The sequence below is a fragment of the Ziziphus jujuba genome, chromosome 1, assembly GCF_031755915.1.
Source record: "Ziziphus jujuba cultivar Dongzao chromosome 1, ASM3175591v1".
Lineage (NCBI taxonomy): Eukaryota > Viridiplantae > Streptophyta > Magnoliopsida > Rosales > Rhamnaceae > Ziziphus > Ziziphus jujuba.
Window position 1 is genome coordinate 46,708,127 of NC_083379.1, and position 20,567 is coordinate 46,728,693.

At 35.0% G+C, this 20,567-nt stretch overlaps 2 protein-coding genes and 1 pseudogene across 8 annotated transcripts; all 3 read right to left on the reverse strand.

Annotated features, from left to right (window-relative positions):
* LOC107408947 (metal transporter Nramp1) lies at nucleotides 1-5,908 on the reverse strand. Of its 7 annotated transcripts, XM_060818170.1 has the most exons (15): nucleotides 5,613-5,908; nucleotides 5,408-5,531; nucleotides 4,847-4,995; nucleotides 3,390-3,468; nucleotides 3,215-3,255; nucleotides 2,911-2,989; nucleotides 2,722-2,826; nucleotides 2,389-2,498; nucleotides 2,072-2,253; nucleotides 1,899-1,968; nucleotides 1,451-1,624; nucleotides 1,228-1,332; nucleotides 964-1,095; nucleotides 684-779; nucleotides 1-496 (listed from the first exon to the last, which is right to left on the reverse strand). In XM_060818170.1, the coding sequence occupies exons 3-15, from the start codon at nucleotides 4,970-4,972 to the stop codon at nucleotides 158-160; spliced, it is 1,638 nt and encodes a 545-aa protein (XP_060674153.1). In that variant the 5' UTR covers nucleotides 4,973-4,995; nucleotides 5,408-5,531; nucleotides 5,613-5,908; the 3' UTR covers nucleotides 1-157. The 7 variants fall into 7 exon arrangements, with proteins under 7 accessions (XP_060674153.1, XP_048332302.2, XP_060674142.1 ...); XM_048476345.2 differs by lacking the exon at nucleotides 5,408-5,531; XM_060818159.1 differs by having other exon boundaries at nucleotides 4,847-5,531; nucleotides 5,613-5,907.
* An 8,023-nt stretch (nucleotides 5,909-13,931) lies between these two features.
* Nucleotides 13,932-16,208, reverse strand: LOC107408981 (CBL-interacting serine/threonine-protein kinase 25). Its single transcript, XM_016016421.4, has one exon. It carries the CDS (start codon nucleotides 15,517-15,519, stop codon nucleotides 14,179-14,181), a length of 1,341 nt encoding a protein of 446 aa, XP_015871907.2. The 5' UTR covers nucleotides 15,520-16,208; the 3' UTR covers nucleotides 13,932-14,178.
* A 2,870-nt stretch (nucleotides 16,209-19,078) lies between these two features.
* LOC112493140 (dehydrogenase/reductase SDR family member FEY-like) lies at nucleotides 19,079-20,561 on the reverse strand (annotated as a pseudogene).
* Nucleotides 20,562-20,567: the final 6 nt, after the last annotated feature.

Sequence of the window (20,567 nt, forward strand, 5' to 3'; positions counted from 1 at the left end):
TCATGAAAAAGACTAAAACGCTAAACACCAATTACCAGAATATTGGAATTAACTTAATTTATTCTGAGTTAATTAGCAGAGCATAATTTATTCTGAGTTAATTAGCAGAGCATCTACTTTCTACCTAAAAAGTTATTTGTCTCATCTTATCTAATTATCAGTCAACATCTTCAGTAGACCTTTGGGGCAACTGCATGCTAACAATATCCTCTCTTGGGAGAGAATACACGGATGCATTACCTTGCTCGCTGGCCATTTGTGTGTTTTCAGATGTAGTTAATGCCAGAAGGTGGGTTACCTCCTTGTTTTTGCGGAAAACCAGATATGCGATCCCAGCCAAATACACAGCCATAGCTGAGAATCCAGCTATTCCAAGAAACACAACAGCCACAATCTTTAAGTGGTTATGCAGAAGCAAGTCGATAAATCCAGTCATCAAGTAGTATATATTTATGGCCATTATTAGGGAACCGATGATCCATGTGATGGCTGAAATCTGCAGATGATTATGAACATATTATAATAACTCAGTGCCTAACAAACACAGAAACATAGGATTCAAAGGAATAATTCATTAATTTTTTACCCACATAATTACACCTATTTGTAAGTTATGGAACAAATTAAAGAGCTGGAGATTCAAATTTAGGATTAAAAACGGCATAAGTCAAAATAAGTTTTACCGTAATAGAGTTGGCATAGATTCCCATCTTGGTTTTACAACTGGTAAACTTGAGAAGTGGAATGAGAGCAAAAGGGAGCTCGAATGATAAGATCATCTGCAAGACAATAACTGACCATGTAAAGATACTACAATTGCTGATCTTGGAGACTCCTTTCATGTTTTGACATGGATATATTATATATTAAACATCTTAGGCATGTTTTTCAAAAGTTCGAAAAACAAGTGTTAAAAAACAAACTCCGCAAGCAAAGTAGAAAATGCAGGCAAGTATATCTTACCGATGCAACAATGATTAGCCTTCCAGCCCCAGCAGAGCCACCGATGACTGCTACAATTAAACTAGGGACTATTGCCAAGCATCGAGTTAACAAGTTCCTAAGCCATGGTTTCAACCTTAAATCAAGAAAGCCCTTAAAAAGAGAAATTCAGTGACAAACATGTTAAAAGAACTTATTCCCGAGAACAAAATACATAATTAACTTCATAGTTATTCTATTTTATCAGAAAGAGAGGGAAATAACAATATAAGTCTGGAACAGTACATGCATAACATATTGGCCTGCATATGTCCCTGTAATTGTAGAACTCTGACCTGATGCTAGCAAAGCAATTGCAAAAAGTTTTGAACTCCAACTCCCCAAAACATTCTGCAGAAATAGATGCAAACCATCATAGTAGACCATCAAGATTGTGAAACCACACGATAGACCAAAAACCAAGTAAAAAATGCTTAAAAGTACTAGTAAATTTTGCGGTTGAACATACTCTTAGTAAAAAGGAAGCCTTATTCAAGTCCAAGTCCTGGCAGCTCTTTTGATCTTCTGCATTAATATTTGGAGAACCGCAGACAGCACCACTTACAGAAATAACGGAAACATTGATTATGAAGGCAAACATGAGGGCAAAGGCACTCTCAATCATATAAAATCTGCAAGCCTCCTGCAAGCAATATATTTCTTCATATTTAGATACCCTTAAAAGAGAGCTAAAACAACAGAAATTATTTATGCTCATTAATGGATATTTAACTCATCACAATGAATTTCCTCCAAGAAGGGACATTCTCTTGCTGCTATACTCTTTGTAAAGGTGAACTCCAAAAAGCAAACTCAGAACCATGGACAAGGCAAAATTTCCAAAACATTTTTAGTTCTTTACATAAAGTGAAATTTTGAAAGAAGTTCAAAACTAGTCTACTTAAGATAAACCTTACTTTGATACCACCAACAGATCGTGGTATTTTCCTAGAAAGCACCAGTGCAGAGTGGAGGAAAAGGTTATGCCTGTAGCAAGTATTGATTGCTAACAACAATGAGAAAAGAAAAAATTAATAATTATTACTAAAGTAGGAACCATGAAGGTTATGAGAAGACATTAGGAACCTACGGCATAACCATGGCACCGAGAAGTGAAATTGCAAGACCAGTAGCTCCACTTCCTTTGAGTTGAGGAACGAAAAGCCCATGGAGAACTTCTTTGGGATCAGGCTTTGCATAGCCAAGCTCCACAAAGAAGCATGCAGCAATTGTAAACACCAGAAATGCAATAAAGAATTCAAGTTTCCGAACCTATCAAAAGGAAATATCTTAAACAAAATCAATAAATATTTACAGGCATGTATCCATGAAGAGCAGAAAAAAGAAAAAATCAAACATGTTAACTCATAAAACGAAAACCAAAGATCAAGCAGAATTCTTGGATACCCCATATTGCTGCAATGCAAGCAGAACCAATGTACTGAAACCTGTCAGAAGAACGCCACACCATATAGGAATCTTGAAGAGCATGTTCAAAGCAAATGCAGTTCCAATTACTGTAAACAAAGAAGCAATAATGGTCAACACATAACACTGAAACGAAGCTATAGTTATAATACCTATTACCCTGCCCATCTCTGCTTACAGATACAAATAAATGTACATATTATTCCACCCATAACCAATATAAAAGAAGAAGTAAAAGCTCTTAACCATTATATTCTTCTGTCTGCATTGAACAGTGCTCTAGATTGACATCATATTGATTAATAAGCTTACCTTCAGGAATGTCACATGCAACAATAGCAATCTCAGCGAGAACCCACAGGATGAAGTTTGGAATCCTAGGATATTCCTTTCTACAGTGCTCTGCTAAATGTTTTCCTACAATTTAGAACAAATTTGATAAGGATCAAGATAATCTCAGAAGAATCTCTAGTAACCAGTAGTTGATGACACATCAAATACCTGTGACAACCCCGAGATTGGCAGCCAGAGATTGAATTATCAGAGCAGCACATGAAGCCACTAATATTATCCAAAGTAGCTGCACAATGAAAGATTGATTTCTCAGGAAGTGTGACAAACCAAAGAATCTAGCTAATCCCTAACAATGTTGAACCTTTAAAGTAATGCAAATGTATAACCTCCTAGATTCTATTCGATAACCTATTTTTCTCACTTCAGTTTAGTAAAGAAAACATAGAGACCAATAAGCCGATGACATGATGACTTTTATGAAATACTAATGTAGTTATTGGATATTACGCACCCCATACTTGTATTTTGCTCCTGACTGCAAATCCGTTTCAACTGTTAAGTCAACCATAATTTATAAAGAGGTTATGTATTGAATTGATGAAACATTATCTGAAGCAAAAAAAGAAAAGAAAAAAAAAAAAAAGGAAAAAGAGAAAAGAAAAGAAAAAGAGAGATTGTCATCTTACAATTTCCAGGATCAATATATGCAATGGAAACAAGAAATCCAGGGCCCATGTAAGCAAATAAGTTTTTCCAGCTCTTCTTCTGCATAAACAAAATGTAAATCGCCATCAATCAAGAAATCAGTACTCAATATTTAACATCTAATTAAGAGAATTGTGGCCCTATATCCTACCCATAAAGAATCAGCAGAGGTATTTAGTCTAACTTATTACTCAACTTTATAGCCAATGGATTAGTGAACTCTCTCATAATAATATATATGTAGATATATATCAAATATTTGGAGGTGGTTTCAGTTAAGAGGTCTAACTTTTATTCAACTTCATAGCAAATATAAAGTTACAAATCCATATTCAACTCTTAACTCAGTTAATTTATGCAAATGTTTCATCTTCTAAGCTAAACGTTTTTCTTATATTTCTTTATTTGATTCAGCAAAATATAAATGTTTTTTTTTTTTTAATATTGACCAAATAGACGAAACAAATAAGTAGAATATACATATATATATATATATATATATAAATACACACACGGTTTTGCTATGGAGGGAACCAGGTTCACTCCATAAAGTAAGAACCTAATAACGAATATCATTTCGGAAGGATTAATTTTGCTCTAGAGCAAACATCTATCATGTAATATGTCTTTTAGCAAAAAGTTGCCTTCCAAAATGATATTTGGCATTATGAAGTGAATTCGATCCTCTCTATAACAAAACTATATATATATATATATATATATATACATACACTCTTTTCTTGTCTCGAACACACGAAAAGATATCACATTCTGAAGATATCATTGGATTGCCTATGTGGCCACATACAACATGCAAAATAAGTGTCCCAAATACACGACACCGCGCTCATTAAAAAGGAAGCTTTTTTCTTCAGTTTTTTTTTTTTTTTTTTTTTTTTTTTCACGTTGACAGGCACCAGATTAGGTATTAACATCATAGTCTCTCTGCTGATGCAATCAATCTAATACCGTCTTACAAAAGACAGCCACCGATTTTGACAAAGATTTTCTTAAGATTAGTTTTTACGGTCATGACCAATTCTTTTTTATAAGTTAGGACTCATTTTCATGCCACCAATCACGCTTTTGCACGCTCTTGCTTTATGGAACTTTTCGTTCCACCAAGCTAGATACAGATTAGTTCTAACTACTTTCACAACACGACTTTTTCAACTTAAACAAATTCCCAAAAACACTAGTACCAAGATCATCTTGCTCTCTAGAATTTTGTCGACCATTGCCAATTAATCATCCATTCGCATAATTTGACAACAGACAACATATGTTCAATCACCATTAAATTCGAAGATGCACAAACTACACACACACACACACACACACATGAAAAAAAAAAAAAAAAAAAGACAGTAACATGGCTTTCACGGCAATTCAGAATGAATTAACTTTATAATTGGAAAATGAGAAATCCAAAACTTACATCCGGCACGACAATCTGATTGGCATCAGTATCAGAGTTCTCTATCAATGGAGCATTTGAATAACTCCGGTTTCCAGTGCTTGCAATGAACTGAGGCTGCGCAGAAGTTGAACCAATCGCAGACATCTTTTTTGTCCCTTCACTTTCCTCTGCCGTAACAAATAAGGCGGAGGCTTCAATTAATGACACTTAATCCCACGTTTCAGTTCGACCACTCTTATCTCTACTCTCTATAAAACTTCATCTACCTTCCAACGTAAATCACCGAGGACAAAGAAAAAAAAAAAAAAATTGCAAACAATAAACTACGCGAAAAGCTGGATAGTTAACCTCTCTATTTGATCACAAGAAAAAAACAGGGAAATATTTTCTAGTCCAGAAACTTATTGCAATTCAAAACCAAAAACACAGATACAAAAAAATAAAATAAAAAAGCTTCACTTCTGGAGAATGGGAACAAGAAATCTTGAAGTTTGCCACGCAGTCTCAGTGAAGAATGAGAACACCCCAGCGATTAGCTCAGAGAGACTCTCTTCCTCCCTCTCTCACTCACTGTTTTACATTTCTGGGTACCGCTAAACAGGGTCTCTCTGCTTGTTTAAATATTGAAAGAAACAAACACAACTGCTTGGAGAAAAACTTGTATACAACGCTGGTGTACCAGGTCAGCTGTTGCTAGTGCCACCTTTCGAAAAACATTTTGCCAACTTAATTTATTTTATTTTTTATTTAAAAAAAAAAAAAGTAAACCTGCAAATTGCAATACCTGTTTTTTTTTTCAAGCCGCCTTTTTTTTTTTTTTCTTTCCCTTTATTTTCATTTTTATCCAAGTCATGGTGGCTACAGCTTCAGCCAAAGATGCGTCCCAACGTTCGGTCATCTTTGCGGGCGAGATAACCGAAGAAAATCCAAATCACCGCCAAACAGATCCTCCAGAGCCTGAGCGAATCAGGAGGAGGCCCGAACCCGACCTGTTAGAGAAAAAGAATAAACAAAATGATGGAGCCCCATCTCATCCCTGCCTCAGGCAGCGGTATGGGTCTGCAAAAGAAGTCGTCTTTTTTTTGGAAATAAATAAATAAATAAAAACATTAATTGAAAGACGCGTCAAATTTGTTACACGTAGCACTAAATTACTTGGAGTAATACCAGCTAGGCTGGTGCTACAGTCTCATAAAGATGATTCCTTTTAACTTTCTCTTTGGAAATCCAAAAAGTCAAATGAGAGAGAAAGTATATTTAAAATGAGAGAAATTTACTTTTCCATCATCATGCCATTACCACATTTTTATACTATCATTGGTGGAATTATACTGATGTTGTTAATTATTACTAAGTTTATACTGAGTGTTCATTTTTCCATATACAATTTTTGTTTATTAAAATGTCAAAAAAAATAAAAAATAAAAAATAAATTAAATGCTTCTAGTTAGATATGAATATGTGAGCGTACATAATGAATGAATGCAATTGCCAAATATATATACCATCGTTTAAGAGCATGGGACCCACGATTTCAACAGTCGAGATCTGGTAGGGACGGCAGCAAGTGGCACGTGTAGTCAGTAGAGTAGGATATATAACCCCAAGCACGGATGAGAAGGAGGCCGAACTTATGGACGTCGTGAGTGTTACGCACAGCAAATATGCTGCCACGTCATAAAAAGATTGTGGATGGGCCCCACCGAAGCGAAAACGACACCTACGTTGTACGTGCTGGTTCCTGTCTCTTTCGCCATGGATTCGCTCCCACAAAGCCAAAAAGGGAATAGACTCACTTTGTATCAGTCTGACTGGTTGGTTACGATAGCTTTAAAGCTTTGCGGGGTCTATTTAGAGTTTAGCATTGCACTTTGATGAGTGGCTTGGATTCTACGAAAAGACCACTCGCACGATTCTGCCATATAACGGATGGTTTCTAACTTATGGATGCTATTTCATCGTACGGCTGGTGTTATTTCTGTTATAATATTGTTCTAATGCACTACAAGCTCAATCTATTTGTTTTGACTCAATATGTTAATTTAACTAATATTTCGGTCTATCAATTTATGATTAAGATTAATTATTGAATATTTGTAATTTAATTAGATGTATGGGCTCGTGCATAGGAATTCCAAAGTTTTTTTAAGTTTTCAAAAAGAAAGAATTAATTCTAAAAACTATCTTCTTATATTCTACACAACATGAAAATTAAGAAATAATATTATTAAAGACATTTGCATCGCTTAGATGAAGCTTTAATTGTTTATATACCATACTCTTCAAATTTAAGTCCAGGGTGTTGAGGGTCACTGTGGCTAGATCTCATATGACATCGCATACTTTGGCTTTCGCTTTGGAAAGTTGCAAGAGGTGGTTGGTAAAGAGTAAGTAGAGATTTCATTTGAGTCTCTAAAAAAGGCTATAAAGAAGAGAATGGAGGATTGAGATTTGAGAATTAGCAACCAAATTCAAAAACTTTAGGCTGATGGCTCACACCTTTTTTGTCCCCCAACTTTTTCTTTTTTTTTATTATTATTTTTTTCTATCTTTTGGTTGCTTTACAGTAACAAACTCCCACCTCATCCTCATCCTCAAGTATTTGTATGGTAACCAGTAGTTAAAAGTAGAACAGGATTACTATTGTTAATTTTGATTGCTCTCCACTTTAAACATTTACAGCCCCATTTATGAATCATCCAACCAAACTCAACCAACACAACAGTACACTTCCCAGTTGAAAGTCACAAATTTTTTTTTTCCCTCCTTTTATAGGTCTTTGCACTCAACCTACTGATGTGATTCTGTCCGTCCCCACACATCCATTCATGTCTCAGATGACATTCATACCTCGGAGGGCAACCATACCTCGGTTACCTCGAAGGGCATCCATACGTCGGAGGACATCCACACCTCGGGGAGCATTTTACCTTGAACAACATCAGTCCATCCATGTCTCGGACAACACTGGTGTCATCCATGTCTCAGACAACATCAGTTCCTTTAGACATCAACAGCACATTCATACCTCGGATAACATTCTAACTCGGCTATCAACTATCTCGGACATCTGACTCTTGTTCAACTATTTCGGACATCTTACTCTTGTCCAACTATCTCAAACATCTAACTCTTAGACAACATCAGCTATCTCAGCCAGTTGACACTATATAGTTCGGACACAAGCTAACTCGGATGAAAGGCATGTTCGGACACAAGCTAACTTGGATGGAAGACAAGCTCGATCATGCATTAGCTTGGTTGAAGACATAATTCAGCCTAGATGTCAAAGTCAACTCGTTACCTAATTTGCGATTGACTTTCTTTTTTTTTTCTTTCTTTTTTGGGTTTTTATTTATTTATTTGCTGGACAAATAAGTTTAGGAAAGTTTTTATTTTATTATTTTGTTTGTAAATTAATTAATTCCTAATTGAAAATAAGGAAATTAATTAATTAGATTAGGAAAAGGAAAGATTCGATCAAGTTAGAACTCTTCATTGTGTGGCCGGTTTTTCCTAAGGTTTTTAGGGTTTATTTTGTTTCTTTCACAGTCTATTTAAAGGCTTATTTTTCAATAATAATACAATTTTAATTTAATTGAGAAAATACTTGTGAGATTAATTATCTATTTATTCTTTAAGAACACCTAAAATACCATTAGAGAATTGGTTGTTTTAGCTTGACTTATCAATAGGTTTTCCATCCCCTATTGCGGCGTCTACATTATACCAAGGTTTCTAACCATAGGTTAGTTAGGGTTTGAGGTCATTTCCATTAGAACTTGAACTTAATTAAAATTCAGGCTAACATAATACCGATTTAGGAGCAGATCGTCCTAGGTTCGTATCATTTGGTATCAGAGCTAAATTTTGTTCAGGTTTGATCTATCTTTATTTGCTTTATTTATTTTTGTGTTGATCTGCAATTTTAGCATTAGGCTAAGGTTGCTTCTATCATCATACACGTTCTGCATCATTAAAAAAAAAAAAAATTCATTCCTAGTTGAATTAGGATTTCTTAGTTTTATCGTATTTTTATTTTCTAGTTTGTTGGTTGTTTTTCATCATTGTTCTTGATAATTTTGATTTTTGTTGATTTTCCTTTGCTATTTTAGTCTTAAATATTTGCATTCATATATTCAAAAAAAAAAAAAAAGAAGGGTTTGCAGCAACATATAATAATAATAAAAAAAAATCACACAATTTAAATTTTTGATTGGGAGGTCATGGGTTTGGTGTTTGTTTTGGAGTTGCAATTGCAATTTTGGTAATTATTCTTGCTACTGCAGTTGTTTATGTTTTATGAGTGAAAAAAAAAAAGAAAAAAAGAAGAGGTAAAGCTGAATAAAAAAAAAAAATTTCGGGTTTGTTGAATTTGGTGTTGAAATTTGAGTTTGGGAACTTGTTTGATTTGGAGATTTGATTTGTGGTATTTTGAGTTTCTGGAGAATTATTTTGTTGGATATTTGAATTTTGGGTGCTTAAATTATTTGGATTAAAATTAGTTAAAGGATTTGATACAAAAACCTGAATTACAAAGAACAACAACCAACAACTATTCTATATTTTTGTTCAATTTGATTCTTGTTCGTATTTGAATTTCTTTTTCTAGAATTTTATTCTTGAACTCATAATCTATTACCATCTAGTCCAGTTCTTCAAAATTCCAAAGTCTTCTTATTAATTTGCTTTATTTTGCCTAAAAAAGCCGAAACTAGGTTTTGTTGAATTCTTTCGGTAATGCCTACTTTTAGCTACTGTTTTATTGATAAGTTTAATTAAAACATATTTGTGATCTAATTGTTGTGTTGAGAGTGTTTTAATTAGAACTTTGAGATAATTCTTTGAGTGAAAAAAGGCAAGAGAGTGTGAGCTTAAAAGAGGGTAAAAGCCGAAACTAATGTGCAAACACGAGTGTTGAGACCTTATTTGAGTGAAACACGTGAGGGAGTGAATATTGTGAGAATTTATTTTATTTTTGCAGTATTTTACCAACATGGCAAATTCTAGAATAAGAAGAGGAGACACAGTACTGAGAATTAATGAAGAGGAGTTCGTAGGATTTCATGATGATCCACGAGCTACCAGGAGTGGTGAGCTAATGGAATTGAAAGCTATTTTGGAACAATTATAGCGGGTGAGTGCTCAAGTTGAGCACATGAATCAAAGGATGGGAAGGCTAGAAGTTTCCCAAGGAATGCCGAACATAAGAAATAGGCAAGAATTCCATGAAGGTCGAGGTCGAAGACGAGGAGGCCATGAGAGATTCGAGAGAGGAATTTGAGGAGGAGAATTTCGGTGGAGACTTTGAGGAAGACATGGACGAAACCTTTGCTGTCCGAGAGAAAGCTGGCCGTGGAAGTTATAGGAAGGAAGAAACAGATGACAATCTTAGCAATATGAAGATCAACATCCCACCAGTCATGGGAAAAAGTGATCCCGAGACATATTTAGAGTGGGAAGAAAAGATGGAGATGATATTCGACTGCCATAATTATTCGAAGAGTAAGAAGGTGAAGTTGGCAGCAATGGAGTTTGGCCATTATGCACTCCAATGGTGGACAAATGAGCCAGACACCCGGAGGAGAGTTGGTGATAACTTGATCACAACATGGCGACAAATGAAGGGAGCCATGAGAAAAAGATTTGTGCCGAGCCATTACCGTAGATTGCTACATCAAAGGTTACAATCTTTATCTCAATGAAATAGGTCCGTGGAGGATTACTACAAGGAGATGGAGATGCTCATGATGAGATTGAGCATGAATGAGGATCGTGAGTCAACCATGGCAAGGTTTTTGGGTGGATTGAATCGTGATATAGCCAACCAAGTGGAACTTCAACAATATCTCAAATTGGAGGAGATGCTTCATGTGGCAATAAAAATTGAAAACCAATTCAAGAGGAGGGGTACAAGTTCACTGTTTGAAAGGGTTTCATACAGCGAGTGGACGAATCCAACTAATTAGAGGAACAATCCAATGTTCAAGCCAAAGATAAAACCGAATCAAGATGAAGGAAGTGTTACTCAGCCAAAGAAAGATAATCAAGCCGACCTTGTTCAAGCACACAAATCTGAAGGTAAATTTTATCTTAAGCCTTCAAGGGCTAGAGATATTGCTTGCTTTAAGTGCCAGAGTCGAGGACATATTGCCAACCAATGCCCAAATCATAGAATCATGGTGTTGAAGGATAATAGAGAGTTGGAATCCGATAGTGATGAAGCTGAACTTGAGGCCGAGCATGAAAAAGAAGAACTTGAAGAAGAAGCCGAGACACTACATGCAACCAATGCCGAATTAAACTTGGTTTCTAAGAGAATGCTGGATACATACGAAGATAAGGATGAAATTCAAAGAGACAACATCTTCCACACCCAATGTGAAATTCAAGGTAACATATGTAGTATGATCATAGATAGTGGGAGTTGTGCAAATGTAACTAGTAGCATGGTAGTTGAAAAATTAGACTTAAAAACTATTATACATCCAGAGCCTTATAGATTACAATAGCTTAATGATAGTGGTGAGATGAAAGTTAATAAACAAGCCAAAGTAAAATTCAGTATAGATAAATATGTGGATGATGTGTTATGTGATGTTGTGTCTATGCATGCTGGTCATATATTGTTGGGGAGGTCATGGCAATTTGATAAAGATGCCATACATTATGGGAGAGAGAACTCTATTGTTTTTAAGATTAATGGCAAGTAGGTTAAGCTGGAGCCATTGACCCCGAAGGAGGTTTTTAGAGACCAATTACAATTACAACAAATGAGGGAAGAGGAGAAGTTCAAGGAGAAGGCAAGTATGGTACCAACGGTTCCACCATCCAATCAAGAGGGAAAAGATGAGCTTGCTGTCCAAGGTAAGTCTTCTAATACCCAGGTTGTGTGGAAAAATTTTAATAAAACCAAGAGTGAGAAATTTGGTGCAAAAGCCGAAAGTGCGGAAGGTGAGATGGCCGTAAGTGAAAAAGGAAAATGAAGAAAAGAAAAGAAAAGAAAAATTAAAATTTTTATCTTAGCTTTGGTGATGTTAATAAAGTAATTATGAATACGAAATCATTGCTGGCCATGAATTTTAAAGATACTTATTTAAATATGTCTTTATTACATAGAACTTTATCTGTATTGTTGAAAGCTTTACTTAGTGGAAATTCGAAAATTTGGAAAAGATTATTTGCTAACTTTAAAGAAAGTAATTTTTGTTATAATGAGCATGTATTTTTAGTTGTTGTTGTGATAGTGTTTGATCCAAGAGATTTGCACCTAAGAAAGGAAAGGTTTCCCGAGTAAAGGAAGTCCAAGCTTATGCTGCATCGAGATGAAAATTTGATTTGGTTTGCTGGGTGAGTATAATGTTCGTACTACATTTAATGTTGGTGACTTATCTCTTTTTGCTATAGATGATGCTCTTGATTTGAGGACAAATCCTTTTCAAAAGGAGAGGAATGATGTGATTCTACCCATGCCCACACATCCATTCATATCTCGGAGGACATCCATACTTCGGAAGGCAACCATACCTCGGATACCTCAGAGGGCATCCATACGTCGGAGGACATCCACACCTCGGGAAGCATTTTACCCGGACAACATCAGTCCATCCATGTCTCTGACAACACTGGTGTCATCCATGTCTCAGACAACATCAGTTCCTTTGGACATCAACTGCACATTCATACCTCGGACAACATTCCAACTCGGCTATCAACTATCTCGGACATCTGACTCTTGTTCAACTATTTCGGACATCTTACTCTTGTCCAACTATCTCGAACATCTGACTCTATTGGACAACATCAGCTATCTCGGCCAGTTGACACTATATAGTTCGGACACAAGCTAACTCGAATGAAAGGCATGTTCGGACACAAGCTCACTTGGATGGAAAACAAGCTCGATCATGCGTTAGCTCGGTTGAAGACATAATTCAGTCTAGAGGTCAAAGTCAACTCGTTATCTAATTTGCGATTGACTTTCTTTTTTTTTCTTTTTTGGGTTTTTATTTATTTATTTGCTGGACAAATAAGTTTAGGAAAGTTTTTATTTTATTATTCTGTTCGTAAATTAATTAATTCCTAATTGAAAATAAGAAAATTAATTAATTAGATTAGGAAAAGGAAAGATTCGATCAAGCTAGAACTCTTCATTGTGTGATCGGTTTTTCCTAAGATTTTTAGGGTTTATTTTGTTTCTTTCAAAATCTATTTAAAGACTTATTTTTCAATAAGAATACAACTTTGATTTGATTGAGAAAATACTTGTGAGATTAATTATCTCTTTGTTCTTTGAGAACAACTAAAACATCATTAGAGAATTGGTTGTTTTAGCTTGACTTATCAATAGGTTTTCCATCCCCTATTGTGGCGTCTACATTATACCAAGGTTTCTAACCACAGGTTGGTTAGGGGTTGAGATCAATTCTATTAGAACTTGAACTTAATTAAGATCCGGACTAATATAATATAGGTTTAAAAACAGATCGTCCTAGGTTCGTATCACTCAACCTATCTTCCTTCAATCAAAATCAAATCCCTAGCCACTAGCTTCTGTAGCCTCCCCTTGCAGATTCGTCATTAATTTATCACCAAATTTTAATCTCATTTCTCATATCTACAATTTCGGTTCCTACCAAAACTGAACGATTCTCTTTAGAACTTACATATTGTATTTGTATCTATACCATCTTGGGATCAACATGTGTTTTTCTGTAGATGAGCCCAACCCATTTTATTTCTTCTAATCAATTACTGGCTTCTGGGTTGACTCCCAAACTAAAACCAATTTAGGGTAGTCATGGCCTCAGGCCCACTCCTACAAGGCTTTCATTTCATGTAGTAGAGTCCACCTAATACCAATTCAAGATGGTCACGGACGATGGACTCACGACTAGCTATCCCATTTTCCATAATTTTTTTAAGCCCGCAAGAAACAAACAGAAGACGTGGTTGACACTCAACAGATGGGTCGGTGTCTGAGTCTGACATAAGGCCCCTCATTCTGGGACCGGCTAACCACTGCCTGACACTGCCAACACCGCACAAGTTGGATGACATGCCCTTTCATAGTCACAAATATGGAAAAGAAACAAGCAGACACTAGCCAAATTGTCTCACCCCCTATCAATCATGAAGTAATATTGTACAAGAAAAAAATCCCTAGATTTCATCCTTCCAGTCTACTTTCACCAATTGCTTCATTCCACATCCATTCTACACATACATTCCACATTACCCAAATGTCAAATGTTTGCAAATACTAGCAAGCAATCCAATAAACTACAGTAAAAATAAAAATCGGACTACTAACAACTAAAGTACTCAAGGCCTTTGTTTGCCATTTAGCATCACTGACAATTGTTCTCACCTTGCCAGCTCCAAACAATGTCTTTAAGGGCAGCCCTCACGTCCTGTTCACAAAACTTAGTATACTCGAGCGTGTCTCCAGCAGACTTGGCCAACTCCACCACTACCAATTCTGGAGCCACCTCAAAAACCTCCATGGTCACCCCCAGTTTCCCTTTCCTTCCTTCTGATTTCCCCTGCAACTTCACCTTGAATTCCTTCTCACAGAACACTCTAAAATTCAGACTCTTAGCCACGGATCCAAGCTTAGCCATGATGGCTGAGGCTGAGCACTTGGAAGTGAATATAGAACCACGCCTCCTCTTGGTCTCAAACAAGTTGGACAAGTCGAAACCAGAAGACATGGAGGAAATGAACTCGAAGGCATTGAAAAATGGTGGTGATGACTGTGTCCTTCTCTGCTCCAATTCTACATCGTGATTACTCTCATCTTTCTCATTGATTTCTTCAACTGAAAACGCAACTGGTCTGGTGAATCCCAATTGAAACCAAGGATTTTCCAGTATATCAGCAATCGAGATCCTCTTATGTGGGTCAACAACCAAGAGCTTGGATATCAACGTCTTTGCGTTCCCAGAAAACCATGGAGGGAATTCATACTCACACTTGAAAACCTTCCTATACATCTTCATAACATTCTCATCTTGAAATGGTAAAGACCCAGCAAGCAAAACAAACAGAACAACACCACAGGACCAAATATCAGCCTTAGCTCCATCATACCCTTTCTTTCTCAAAACCTCTGGTGCCACATAAGCCGGAGTCCCACACCGCGTGTGCAGCAGACCGTCGTTCCAGACCTGCTCCGGCAACGCCGACAAGCCAAAGTCGGAAACTTTTAGATCCCCATTTTCGTCCAGAAGAAGGTTTTCGGGTTTTAGGTCTCGGTGAGAGACTCCTCGGCTGTGACAAAAATCGACGGCGCTAACCAGCTGCCGAAAATATTTTCTAGCAATATCCTCCTTGAGCTTCCCTTTGACAACTTTGGCGAACAATTCTCCACCTTTAACGTACTCCATTACGAAGAAGATCTTGGCTTTGTTTGCCATGACTTCTTTCAGCGCAACGATATTTGGGTGGTGAACCAACCGCATGACCGAGATTTCTCGCTTTATCTGCTCCATAAACCCGTCTTTCTTCAGCTTGTCTTTGTTCAGAACTTTAATGGCTACGCTCTCACCGGTGATTAGATTTTTGCCATAATAGACCTTAGCGAAAGTACCTTTACCCAGCAGCCGACCCGTCTCGTATTTTCCGAACAGAATGTTTCTCGGCGTGATGGAACTGTTGTTCTGCGGCGGCTCTACTACTAGCTCATCCATGACTCAAAATATTTTTGAAAGTCTGGATTAAGAGAAACCAGTTGTTGTTGGGATTCAATTCAGGCCGAGAAACATATTGAATATGTAGAGATTGGCAAATGACCCAGATGGGAAAAACTGGAAATTTTCCCGAGAAAAGGTGGGCATTGACATCTAGAAATGAAAACAAATTTTGATGAAAAATCGTTTTTTTACCAGAAGAGGGTGGTGACCCAGATGAGAAAAATATGTGACTTTGAACAGAAGACTGTCTTAAAAGGCTGGCAAGTCTGACATAATAGTAACCAAAATAATAGACAGAGAGAGAGAGAGAGAGAGAGAGAGAGTTCAGGGGCTAATAGTAAAGATGGAGTTTTTCGCTTTTCAGGACAATTTTGCAAGATGGACTAAAACGCTTTCTATGAGTGGCGCTTCGATGAAAACAAAGATGTAAAGTGGGAATTTGGAGTTAAAAAAATGGAAATAGGTGGGGAAGAAGAAAACAGAGTAAGGCAGTAGCAGCGGGGAGTGTCGTGGGATTTGTCCTACTAACCACTGGAGGACATGGTTTTGGCTTTAAGGAATCTGGAAGAAGCACATAGAATAGAATTGAACTGTTTTACTAGAAATATCTAAGTTATCTAATAATTGTAGAAACTGTGCTAATTGGAGTGGCGAGACGTGGAAAGGTGGTGGGTCTAATCCATTTATAACATTTTGGATTTTTTTTTTTTTTTTGGGGGTTTTTGTTAGATAAGGTGAAGCTTTGTTTCAAATGCAGTACTATTTCTGAGGAGAAAATATTGCAATGAGTCGATGACACGGTGGTACCAGCTCAGCTGGTATCTGCTTTGGCACATCCTCTACACAAAACTAAAAACCTTATCCATCTTTTTACAATCAGGCGTGACAAAAAATTATTTTGAAAAATAAAATCCTGGTGTTATATTCAATGTAAAGTCCACTGATTTTAAACAAGTTTAAAAATTAAAAAGTGTTTGATTCAAATTTAAAATGAATCTTAAGAATATTTCATTTAGATTTTAACGAATTCTATAAAAATTTATTAAAAATTTTTTGTACTCAATTAGAATTTTAAAAAAAATGAATTATAATTTATTTAAAGAGATTTTTAGAATAAAATTATGAAAAACAGATTAATGTGAAATTCTACTTCTATTTTAGAAACTTATTGAATTTTACAAAATACATAATAATTTATTAAAATTTTTAAAAATTATATTTTCTTTTAAACCTATTCAATTCCAAATTAAACACTAGCATTTGAATTTCAAATTTAAAGCAATCTATTTCAATTTTAAGCGTCTAATTAAATACAAGTTACATGTAACTTCCAAAGCATCTTCATGTATATACACACACACATGTTCAAATTGATACAAAATTTAGCTGTTTTGTATGCTTTCAATCATCCATCTTTTCATATTTACCAAAAAAAAATCATCCATCTTGTCATTAAATACACAGAAGAAATAAAGCTTGGAGATAATTTACATTCCAGCCAACAGGACCCCCAGAAGGCACAATTGAATACATAGAAGAAATAAAGCTCGGAGATAATTTACATGGAATATTCCAGCCACCAGGCCACCCAGAGAGCACAATTGGATTTTTATATTATTATCATCTTTCTTGAAAAAAAGTATTTTCTTTTTAAATAATATCTATATATATATATATATATATTTTTGAAAAATATGTGTATTCTTGAATGATGTGATCCAGTCCAGATAATGCTGACAATTAGTTTGTTGACTGTTTTGTTTTGGTTTAATCCTTTACGCTTTCTTTGGCAACACTTCAACCAGTTGAAAAACTTAGCCATTTTTAAATTATGGAGTGTTTGGTAAAAAAAAATATATATTAAAAAATTCTTAAAAATTAGTTTTTTGGAATTCACGGTATGTTTGGATAGAGATAAAGTTAGTAGAAATCTAATTTTTTTAGAAAAGTGATAATTTTTTTTTGTTTGAATGTTTATTGTAAGATGAAAAAATATGGATCCAGAAAATTAGATTTTCACTAATGTAGAAAAATATGTGAGAAAATTGTTCCCACATATATAAGTATCATTTTGAGAATTTCAGAAAAATTAGTTTTAAAATTTTTTTAAAATACATATTTACCTTTAATTTATTATATAATCTTAAATTTAATTATTTTTAAATCCCAATTTTCCTATTACTTACCAAACAAACCAAGAGAAAAATTAATTTTCATGAAACTGAATCCCAGACAACTAAATTCCGAGACTCATTTTCCCTATCAACTTTGACATTTTCCAAACGGACCCTCAGTTTCTTGAAAATAAGTTTTTTTGGAATTCTTTTTATAGTGTTTAATTAATTATAGAGGAAAATATGACTTATAAATAATTTAAAAAAATTATATATTAAAATTAAAAGATAAAATTGTATTTAAAAAATACGTAATTTTAGAATGATATGTGGATCCACTTTCCCTGTCAATTTTCTATATTAAGAGATTTATTTTCCATTGGGACCCATAAATTTCTTCTCTTAAAAATTATCCAAACAGGAAAAAATTTTACTTTCCTAAGGAATTTTAAATTTCCACTAACTTTACAACTATCTAAACACCCCATTAGTATTAATCATATTATATCATTATGAGATGTTGCGTAATAATAAAATTAGTGGAAATCTAAATTTTTTTTTAAAAATAAAATTTTTTCTTATTTAGATAATTTTTAAAAAGAAGAATTTGTAGCTCAGTAGAAAATAAATATCATAATATGGAAAACTGAAATAGAAAGTGAATTCTCCTAAAAAGATATCATTTTAAAATTTTCTGAAAAATTAATTTTACATATTTTTTCAAATATAATTTTACTATTTAATTTTAATATACAAATTTATTTAAAATTACTTTTAAGTTCTATTTTCTTTTATAATCAACTATACTATAAAAAAAATATCTATAAGAAAATTCATTCTTGCTAAACTGAATTTGAAAACTAATTAAAATTAATTTCCTTTAATACTTTTTATTTTACCAAATAGATCATTAATGTTTTTTTAATCCTATTACCCAAAGATCAACATTTACTCCAAAAACTGTTAAAAAAGAAAAAGAAAAAAAAACACACACACACACACACACACACACAAAAAGAAAAATGAAAAACTAACCAGGAAAATCAACATTCATACTTGATCCTGATCCTATCATGAGGCAAAAAAAAAAAATAATAATAATAATAATAATAATTCAGCCTCAAAGTGGACCCCTTTACAAAAGTTATGTGAGGTAGATGGAGTGGCAAATTGAAATGGTGGTTACGTTCTAGTCTAAAATTCTAATGCTTTAAGATAAAGCTAAGACGACAAATTAGGACCAAACATTTATCACCACTACTCTGGAAACACACGGGCAAAGAAAAGAAAAAATAATCAACACTACTAATCAATCATGTAAAATTTGGATAAGCACCAAGAAAATAATATCTTTTGCTTCATTGATCATTCTTCATTCATTTGAATTCGGTGTCATTTTTTCTCCTAAAAAGGAAAAAAAAAAAAAATCCGGGGTCAAGGTGTCATTGATTGTTACTTTTATTAACATTTGAGGTAGACTAACAGCGTATATAGAAGACTGGGAATGTAAAACATATATAATGTCCTTTCTGTGCATTTCTTTGAAATTTATAAGCATCTTTGCGACTGAATTTCTTCAACATTTGAGACATTTCTCCAAGCATCAAGAGGGAGGCCAGCAAAATCTAATGTCTTATTCCACGGCAGTACTCAATTTGTATGCTTGTTTTGAAGCACTCATGGGACGGCAAGCATGTGATATGTAAGCACAAACAGGCTTCAAACTTCAAACTTCTGCAGTGGTCTGGAATTTGAAGGTCAGTGGCTGCAAATAGTGCACTACTTGAACCTTCTTGTAGAGTAAACAGAAATGGTATCAAATTGAAAGCAAGTCGAACAATTTTCAGAAAATCTCTTGCCACATTCGTCCGAACACTTCCAGGCGATACACAAATTACGCTAATTCCTGCTTCAGCGGGCAATTTCTTATGGAGGATGCTGCAAAACATGACTTGTGCTAGCTTGCTAACAGAGTAAGCTTTTGAACTTGTAAATTCTTCTTCTTTCCGAGAAACGAAATTCATGTTGCTTGTGTCGATGGAGAAAAGAAATGCATGGTTGAATTCACATCGACGATTCTTCTTGGAGAGCCTTTAACAAGGGAAGGAAGAAGCAATGCAGGAGCAAGATGGTCAACCTGGAGGTGTGTTTCATATCCATATTAGGAAAACATAAGCGGCTCTCCGATTGAGAATATCCCTGCATTGTTGGTAAGGACTTGCAGTGGTCTTGAACTTGAATTCCAGGCTTCAGCAAATTCAAAAACAGAGTTTAGGGAGAGAAGATGGAGCTCCATGACCTCGATATCGAGCAGGGCTGTTCCGGTCCATTCGTTCTGCCATTTCTTGATTAAAGTATGAGCTGCAGATTGGTTTCTTATAGCCATTACAACATTTGCTCCTGACTCTGCTAGCTGCTTTGCTATTTCAAGTCCAATTCTACTGGTCTATGCAGGTGAAACAGTTCAGTGGAGGCAAAGGCAATGGATTTTTCAGATGCATTGCTGTGAGCTTTTGAGAAAGTATTTCGTAAACCAGAAAAAACCACCCTTTCAACCATTCTGTCCAGCCCAGTTGTTGTTGTTTTCTTTCCCCGCATGAAGAAGATGATGGAGAAGAAATCATTACTAAAGTAGGATTGAAAAGTCAGCTTTTTATCCCTTGTGTTTTGAAAATTTTCATGGCCGCTGATAAGATCTCTTTTAACTACTTGCCAAACCTATCGCCCAAATGCAACATCATTTTTGAACGAGTCTTTGTGTTTGTGTAAAAATCTATCTCATTTATCCTATCATTTTGCTATCCATTTAACACGTAGCATTAAGTTTATTAAAAGGAAAAACCTTTTGGAGTTGCATTAGAAATTACCATATGCGATTTTTTTTTCTTTTTTCCCCTTATCTTGGACTCTTCCATTATTTTTAGTCTTCAA

What these genes read in the sequence shown, in the direction of transcription:
- LOC107408947 (XM_048476345.2), bottom strand. Translation starts at nt 4,972, where the DNA reads ATGTCTGCGATTGGTTCAACTTCTGCGCAGCCTCAGTTCATTGCAAGC. An exon ending in ATCAGATTGTCGTGCCGGAT is followed by an intron (nt 3,469 to 4,846) that starts GTAAGTTTTGGA and finishes TTGTTTATGCAG; the next exon opens with AAGAAGAGCTGGAAAAACTT. An exon ending in TTGCATTGCAGCAATATGGG is followed by an intron (nt 2,254 to 2,388) that starts GTATCCAAGAAT and finishes TCCTTTTGATAG; the next exon opens with GTTCGGAAACTTGAATTCTT.
- LOC107408981 (XM_016016421.4), bottom strand. Translation starts at nt 15,519, where the DNA reads ATGGATGAGCTAGTAGTAGAGCCGCCGCAGAACAACAGTTCCATCACG.